The sequence below is a fragment of the Tasmannia lanceolata genome, unplaced genomic scaffold, assembly GCF_043159265.1.
Source record: "Tasmannia lanceolata isolate RefF3 unplaced genomic scaffold, GAP_Taslan_0.1 ptg000013l, whole genome shotgun sequence".
Classification (NCBI taxonomy): Eukaryota; Viridiplantae; Streptophyta; class Magnoliopsida; order Canellales; family Winteraceae; genus Tasmannia; species Tasmannia lanceolata.
The window spans coordinates 38,480,335-38,489,226 of NW_027518690.1; the positions used below are offsets into that span (position 1 = coordinate 38,480,335).

General features: G+C 39.4%; 1 protein-coding gene across 2 annotated transcripts; it reads right to left on the bottom strand.

Annotated features, from left to right (window-relative positions):
- Positions 1–1,622: 1,622 nt before the first annotated feature.
- LOC143890060 (auxin response factor 18-like) lies at positions 1,623–8,062 on the bottom strand. Of its 2 annotated transcripts, none has more exons than XM_077394603.1 (4): positions 7,361–8,062; positions 5,965–7,232; positions 2,576–3,486; positions 1,623–1,831 (listed from the first exon to the last, which is right to left on the bottom strand). In XM_077394603.1, exons 2-4 carry the CDS (start codon positions 7,051–7,053, stop codon positions 1,762–1,764), a joined length of 2,070 nt encoding a protein of 689 aa, XP_077250718.1. In that variant the 5' UTR covers positions 7,054–7,232; positions 7,361–8,062; the 3' UTR covers positions 1,623–1,761. The 2 variants fall into 2 exon arrangements, with proteins under 2 accessions (XP_077250718.1, XP_077250717.1); XM_077394602.1 differs by having other exon boundaries at positions 5,965–7,260.
- Between the last annotated feature and the right edge of the window lie 830 nt (positions 8,063–8,892).

Here is an 8,892-nt window from a genome sequence, read left to right on the forward strand (position 1 = left end):
CGCCGTTCTGATGGCCGGGCCCCTGTTGACCGGAAATTAATAAAGAATTTGCGGTTTTACCGGGATATCAATTTTCCTAAAATTTGATTTCTCGGGATTTTGCTTTGCCATTCAGGAGGGAAATTGATATTGGCACACTCTTTGGTCTGAAATTGGCACCCCTAGACCTGGCAAACAGGTGGGCTGGCAAACAGGTGGGCCAGGCCGGGTTTCACCCAACCCGTACGGGCTGGGTCAAAATGACCCGGGTGAACCCGGGCCCCAACGTTACGGGCCGGGTGGACCAGCAGGTCACCCTTTTTTTTGTTGTTTTTATTTCCACACGATAATAGGATGATCCAAACTGTCCGTGTGATGGGCTATAACGTAAATAGGTTGTGCCAAAAAAATCATTTTCATAGGATGATTCTAGCCCCATATAATTATTAGTTATGGAAACCTCTATAGATCGGATGGCTAGGATTATCTTATGGAAATGATTTTTGGCGGGTGACCTATTTACGGTGTGTTCCATCACATGGACGGTTTAGATCATCCTATGATGTGGTCAGTACAATACTTTCTGAAAAATACGGGACTATAAGGGCCTCAATCATTTGGGTTTTTTGGGGCACCCGCAGGTCCACCCGGCCAGGTCAAATTTCCATGGGTCACTAATTTAGTGAACTGGACCCAGCCCGTACGGGCGGACTGGTTGGACCCACGGTTCGGGTCACTTTTTGCCAGGTCTACCCCTAAGCCCCTTCCTTTTTGGTGTCAGTGAGAATGAGGAGAGAAACCATTAAAATTGGGAAATGATGCAGAGAGAGGTTTTTGTTGGGCATGTTTGTCATCTTATGAGGTATATAAGAGTAATTTTGTCATAAAAATGGTCATTAACGTATTTTTGTGTAAATAGCGTAATAAGGAGAGTTGAGGAAGTTCTGAACAAGACTCTAAGTAGCAGCTCATTAAAATAAGAGGGTTGCTAGGAAAAAGGGATTCCGTGCTAACCTTCAAAGACGTAAAATAATGAAAATATTTAGACATGTATGGTGAAGTAGATGTTTTATGTCCCACATCTCACATCTCTATCATGTATTGAAAAATACATGGAAGGAAAAAGCACACCAGAACTTCAGAGGCTTTTTAAAAGACCTCATGTGAAGGTTTAGGCCCTGCTCGTTTCAGACTGTGACAACCGATGGTTAGGGCCCCAACAGATTATTAGCCAAAAATTATGTTTAATTTTGGACCAATAATCAGTTGGGACCCTCACCATCGGTTCTCACAATCTGAAACGAACATGGCCTTAAGTTGCTTCTCAGGCCATGTCTTTCAAGAAAAAATAGGGAATCCCAACTCAGTGTTGTCTAAACTTATTAGAATGTAGCCCATTTACAGTCCTGCGACTTGAATGCATGACATTCTGATATATGTCTAAACTTAAACCTAATTTTGAGTCCAATAATCAGTTTTGGACTCATAATCAGTTCTCAAAATCTAAAACAAACCGGGCCTAGGTAAAATTATGGCTGTGAGCAAAGGAAAATTGGGTTCCCATATTAGGAACAGATGGGCATTGCTATAGAGTAAATGGTCAAATAATGTGTTGTGCTGAATAAACTTGGTAGATAAGGATATAAAAAGGGAAAAAAACCTTGGTTAAGCGCATAAGATACTCAAAAAAGGATCAAAGGGTTTCCATGACTCAAAAATCTTGGCCTTGAACATAAAGAGTTGCTCATTCAGCTGTACATTTAACATATGAGATTTATTTTCCTACCTTCCAATGTTGTCACTGCCTGAGTCCGTTAGAATTGTCAGCCTCCGTGCTGTTTTCGTGAACTCGCTGCAATAATACAGGAAAAAATTTGTCATCAAGTTAAGACAACTCCAAATAATCTAAACTCAAAATTTGGAAACATGGGCAAAAAATGGAATTTTATTGCCCTTCATCATTATCTATGAAGCACCACTTTAGCTATAATGAGTTAGAACAGTAGGTATTTACCTTGTAGATTAGTGGTGTAAGTAGTCAACAGGGAGGAGACAAGCATAGGATTTACCTAAAACTTACATTGTAGGATAGTGGTAAGTAGTGTTTGGTTGTCAGCCTCATAAAGCTGTGGTATGGGGTGTCATTATATATATATATATATATATATATATATATATAGAGAGAGAGAGAGAGAGAGAGAGAGAGAGAGAGAGAGAGAGCATGGTTCCCAAGAAATCCTAGCAAAATTCCACCTTTTTTGTGGATTTTGGCTTGGATTTCATAGAGAGGAGACACGGGTGACACATCAGCAGACATTACATGCAATGATTAATCAAGAGATATCCCTGATTGTCTTCTAGGATGTCAATTTTATATTGGCAACAAAACAAGGGGTTTTGCTGACATGGCACCCAAATGCCAAGCAAAACCCTTATCCATCCAAGCTTTTTTGCAACCAAACATACACAATTCAAGCAGAGGAATGGCAATACTTAATAATTTCCCAAGTCCGGATAGAAATATATTGCCAACACTTATATAGTGAGTGACCAAATGGTACAAGCAAATAATCAAAAAACAAAAAGAATAACTCACCTGAACGGTTCATCGCCAGTGTGTTTAACTGCGCCGGTCGCATCCCTGTAAAGCACATGGCTCAGCATCTCTGATCTTTCTATGCCAAACATGTTAGCCAGCCTCCGGTACAGCTCTTCGTATGAGCCGAGGACTGAGAGATCAAGTGTTCGACCCACATCCTCTGACTCCATAAACACCTTACAATGCCCAGTCTCTAAACCGACATCACTTGACCGTCGATCCTTGTGCCACGCAAAACCTTCACAGGATGAATTATCTTGCAGACCGTCGGATGAGATGTTCGTTGTCCTCTCTGGATTCCCATCTGAGGAACTGTTTCCAGTAAGTACCGGGGAGACTGTATCCCCAGAACAGCTATGGGATATTTGTTGCTCGGTAAGTATTGGTTGTCCAAAGAGCACAAACTGGGGTGTCTTTCCATCATCCAATTTCTTCATGCTCTGCGAAGAGTTCCCTATAGTGAGTAAGCATGAGACATTATCATGGACACTAGGGTTTTCGATAATGAGGCTAGAGCTTTCGATAATGGGGCCCGTGGAGATTCTAGAGGCTGGGGCCGTGTGATTGAACCGCAGAAAACCAGCCTCAAACAGATCTGACTGGAGTTTGTTGAGATGGAAATCTGATAAAGATATACCAAATTGAGCATGCCTGGCTCCCTGTATGCCTGCAGGAGTGTTTTCTGATAGATAACACATGGGACTGCTGGGCCCAAGGGGGTTGCCGGAAAAAATCGGCGTTGGAAAATGGCCATCGAGGGGAAAATCGGGGTGCTGTGGGGGCCTCAACTTTTTCCTCGGTGGCGAGAAGGGTGATAGATTGATGGTTGGTATATTTGACACCAATTCGACCAGCCATGGGCTGACACGTTTCACATTCTGTAGCAAGTCCGGCTCATCCCACGTCACCTGATATAATAGTTTTTGGAACAGAAAAGGCACAAAAATGAGCAGATAATGGGAAGGATCAGAGGATGCCTAATACCCATAAAAGGAGAAAATTACAGGAGCATTAGCTAAATGGTTACATGACATGCAAGATTTTCGACTGCACAATCATAAGTTCGAAAAATTTAAGTACGAGATTTCAAGAATGCAATTTACAAAATTGAATATTGAAACTACCCCACAAGACTTGCAAGAAATTGCTCTCATATATATGAAGTAAAGCTCACAGGATGCTATGAATGCACAGAATGCTGCGTTAACTGAAGTGAACATGGTACATTAAGATAAAGAGTTACAAGTGCATAATTCCTAAATAGATAATCAGCATTCATTTATAAAAATAATAATATAAAGCGATACTAAGTTCTTTATTTTTTTTTGAAATAGTATACTAAGTTCTTTATGTATCTTCTAAAGTTAAAGATATACAGCTGTCTATGAAACAAGGTCCTCTAGCTTTTAATAAATAGCCATTTTAGACAGAATGCCAATGCAGCTATTCAGGAAAAACCTGTAAGTAGGTTTTTAGTTTCTTATTAGTAGATGATAATTATGTAATATTGATATAATTTAATGTATTTAAATCTAAATGGATATACTCTTCAATGTGACATAAAAAGTGATCCGCTTGTAACAATATTTTTAGTATTAGATACATTCAGATTAAGATGTCAGGCTTGTTAGACACCTCATCTCCATGTCCTATACTAAATCCTCTGTGTCTAATCAACAGAGATGACTGTGCAATATCATGCAAGGATTACAGGTTTAACCCCAGATAACAGAATAGGCAGAAATCAGGAGGCACAGGATGAAGTAGAAAATAAGGTTTGGAACAAAAGAATCTAGGAATCACAAGATTCTGAAGAGGGAGTAGCATCATCAATAGAAGATTCATGCAACGATAGTTCAATCTAGATTATGATTCAGGGTTTATACTTCATTGAGCGGAGTGAGAATAGATCCTAAAAGCCCCTCAAATCTGCATAAATTAAGCCACTTGCATATGAACACAATGGGCGAGGATTCTAAAAGGCATTCAGATATGCTTACGTTAAAACACTTAAGCATACATGTGCAGTATGAGTTCCCTACAATCCACAATACCTTAGGGTCAGCTTGGTTGCAGGTAGTTACCTTGTATAGTAGTGGTGACTTAGAACGTAAGTAGTCAACAGGGAAGAGACAAGCCAAGTAGTCTCCTCCCTGTTGACTAGTTAAGTTTTAATTCACCACTACCCTACTAGGTAACTATCTGCAACCAAACTGATCCTTAGGGCTTATCGTCATGTGGGTAGAATGTTTGTACATGATTCAGTAAAACTCAGAGGTCCGAATATGAAAAGGTGCTAGAAGTCTGTATATAGCTGTTTTTCTTTCGCATATGGATAGGGGAAAACAAGATCCTCCTAAAAATAAACATCTGAAATATACATCCATCTTCATATACACAAGGGACAAGAGAATATGATCAGATGTGGGTTACTCAGAAGTGTTGAACCCATAAGAAGCATGCAATTCATAGCTCATAAACGTAAGCATTATGAATTAAAATACCACATAAAATTGCCACACTTGAAAAAAAAAAACTATTATCGAAATGGTAGCTAGACCAACAGTGCACTCTTCATAGAGTTCAGAAACAGGACCCTGAAAATGGAGTTGCAGCCCAATGCAGACCAGTGAGGTACATATGGAGATTTCATGAAATTTACTTCACATTTCTTGAGTACATAGCAAGAGATACACCTTCGGGCGGTGCCCCATTTTTTATTTTTTTTGAAAATTGACAAATATATTCATACCAGCAAAATAACTTGGGGACCAGTAGTCCCACAAAATTTACATAGTATGAATTGCCCAGGAGCATTATCCTTGACCCAAAAGAAAAACCCATTACCCCTTACATTACCCAATAGCCTCAATTAAATCGAAAAAGTGCCATATTTGTGGGACCCCCAAGTCAAGATCGTGACCTGCCACGTCACACCGATTTCTCTACTACAATTCGCTGGGAAATTCGATTTTCAAAAATCCCGCTCGAAAGCCCAGAGCTATTGTGCGCCCCTAACCGTGCACGATAGCCAACCAATCCGATCTCCGGCGGCCCCATTTTTATAAGAAAAACAAATTACCATCTTTTCACATGGGGAAGATGATGAAAAGATAGGGTTGAGATATGCCAGGGTATCACATGATTGAGTTACTTATTTCAGTAACCAATTAACCCAAAAACTGCAAAACCAAGACTACTACAAATTCCAACCCCTATATTATGAAAGGAAAAATTTGCAAAAAGTGAATGTTTGAATATTGAACACTGGTTACAGTAAGCAAAATATAAAGTGCAAATCAGCAAAGTATTTCCTAGAATCGTAATATATAGAAATGACTATATTTTGTGCCGGCAGTTGCAATCAGGAGAGTGGGAAGGGTTACCTGAAGAAGCCTCCATGGGGAATTAGACCAACGGAGGGGGTCATCAACTTGAACAGAGGATATGGTTCCCATAAACCAGCTGATCCGTGAAGAATCCTCGGTCTCAAAGGCCATCTTGAACCTCATCCCTGAACACCACTGAATCCTCATTGCCGCTCTCACGGCTACAGCCTTCACACAAAACTCCGGTGTGCTCGCACGAGGGTAGTAAACAACCTCAAAAGGCTGTCCATTTGCAGCAAGTGTCGCTGCCTCAATAACCGATTCAGGCCTCACTCTCGCCCTTCCTCTCAAAGCCCCACCCAAATTAGAATTCCCACAATTACCATTTCTCATCAACTTGTTCTCATCTTCTCTCAAGAACATAGAAAACTGCCCATATGGATTCCACCCAGATGGAAACTCGGGTCCGCCCCTCTTTGCTCGTCGGATCCCAACACAGAGATCCCCGTTCTCTGTTCTCAAGAACACGATCGAATCCCCAGCAACAAGCTTCTTCTGGTTCACAAAAGTGCTCCACCCTGTGGTTAGTAAATGCCGACGAGGTGTCCCTCTATAAATATGTCGAAATTTCCAAATTTCGCCATGAACATCCTTAGCTAGTATGGTTTGGACTGGTGGGTCTGCAGAATAATCCAGGCGGGGGAATATCGTCTCCGCACAGTAACGAGGAACAGAGAATCCCCCACCATTGTTGGCATCTGATTGAGTCAACGTTTTTGCAAAAGACGCGGGTTTTTCGGGAACTTCACATCCACTGTTACCAAGGACACTGTCTTCTTCCATATAATCTGCCTCGTTGTTCCTCACGGGAACTAATTGGATCTTAGCATAAACCTCGTCTGTCTCATGATCCGCCATGAATTTCACAGAAGCAACCCTACAAAGAATAAGGGGTGGAATTCTCATACAATTCCCAAAGTCCACTGTCCCATGGACATGCTCAGCCTGGCCTTGTGGGAAGTAAAAGACCTTTGAGTTCACATTCGGCATCTGAACCATTCCTCCAGCACAGGCGTGCCAGAGCTGAGAATCCAAGCACTTGTCACACTCCATCAATTCTTTTGACGAATCTCGAAATGTCATCATAGAAAAACAGTATGATTAAAGGAAATAATCAACCCCAAGATCATAAAATCCCAATTTCTTAATACTGTTTCTCTCCAAATATCATAATAGAACAGGATGATAAAAGGAAATAATCAAAAGCCTCACAGCATAAAACCCCAATTTCTTTTCTCAATACTGGTTCTCAGAAAATGCTGTAACTATACAAAGATCACCAATGTAAGGAAACTGTAATGAGAAAAAGAAAAAAAAGAAACTCACAACATTTATATAAGAAAAATCATCAAATTTATCAGAAAAAAGATGCAAAAGAGTGGAAATCTCTCACCTTGCCCTTAGTTCCTTCATCAAACGATAAATCAAAGATCAACCAAATTCCAAATCCGAAAAATCCACTTCTTTCTCAATACCTAACCTTCGGAAAATGCTGTTATCAAACAAGTACTATCAAATTAACGCCAAAACCCCAATTCAATTCAATGAAAGAAAACCCTAAACCCTCTTAGACAATCTCAGACCTCACAATCCTCATTACCCAAAAAAAAAAAAAAGCCTAACCTAAATACTTATTCCTTTAAAATCCAAATTCTACCAGAGATTTCAAAACAAATCTCAAACCCTAAAACTCCATTTCACTCCTCCTCAAACCATGTCTGCAACAAAACCCTAAGTCAACGAAACCTTAATTTTCACACACTCAAAACATCTTTTCATCTTATCCTTTTTCCTCAATCAAATCATATCACGCATTTCCTCTTTAAAACTCGCTCTCTCCCTCTCTCTCTCTCTCTCTAAAACCTCAAAACCATGACTATAACAGAAACCCTAACCTTCTTCATGATCTTCAAATATCAGCCAAACTCTCTAGAATTACAACAGAAAAATACATCTCTATTAAAGAGGAAAAGTCCAAAATCTTAAAGATTCATCAAAATCGCCATGAAATTTCGCAATCTCTTTCTCTTTTACTTAGTTTCATATGAAACAAAAGAAAAGAAAACAAAACCAGAGATAAGAAAAGACAACAAAAATCTGAAAAGAATTATTGGAATAGAAAATCGAATAAAGAAATGATAGAGAATTTTTAAAGAAAATATTTTTTTGCTTTCGTTTTCATAAGTGTGAAAACAAAAACAAAAAAACAAGAAAGAAAGAAAGAAAAGAGTAGTGATAAAGTGATATACGCCAAAACCATCGGTCGTGTGATCTGTTCTAATCTCCACCTCAACAAAATAGATAATTTCTCCGCATTTTCTCTGCCTACTTCTCATCTTATGAGATATTAAATTCTCTGTAATTAGTATGTCTGCACGTGGTCGGCCGTTAATCTGGTGGGCCCAACCCGACCCCACAAGCCAGATCAAATTATCCTAACCTTGGTTTTAAATTTTGGTTTCGGTACCGGTTTCGGACCTCAACGAAATCCAAAATTTCGTATTAAGCTTCGAAATTTGGGACTGAAATTCCGAAATTTTGTAACATTTTTTTTTTTAAATGCCATTTTTCCGAAATTTCGGACCGAGATTCCTAAATTTTGGCCGAAATTTGATATTTTGCGAAATATCAAATTTCAGGAAATTTCGGTTTCGGTCCCCACCGAAATCCAAAATCGGTCGAAATTTAAAACCATGATCCTATCCTTGGTTTTAAATTTCGGTTTCGGTACCGGTTTTGGACCTCACCGAAAACCAAAATTTCAGCCGAAATCCAACCTCATATTAAAAATAATGTTATATTTATTTTTTTAAAATGAAAATTTTGGTCGAATTTCCTAACATTTCGGATGAAATTTTGGAAATTTCGGTTGAAATAAAGTGCCATTCGGGTATGTTTGATTTCAGTTTCGGTCGAAATTTAAAA

Excerpts from the sequence above, each read along its gene's own strand:
- LOC143890060 (XM_077394603.1), bottom strand. The coding sequence starts at position 7,053 with ATGATGACATTTCGAGATTCGTCAAAAGAATTGATGGAGTGTGACAAG. Across the intron at positions 3,487-5,964 it reads CCCCATGGAGGCTTCTTCAG|GTGACGTGGGATGAGCCGGA; the intron begins GTAACCCTTCCC and ends CTATTATATCAG. Across the intron at positions 1,832-2,575 it reads ACTGGCGATGAACCGTTCAG|CGAGTTCACGAAAACAGCAC; the intron begins GTGAGTTATTCT and ends GTATTATTGCAG.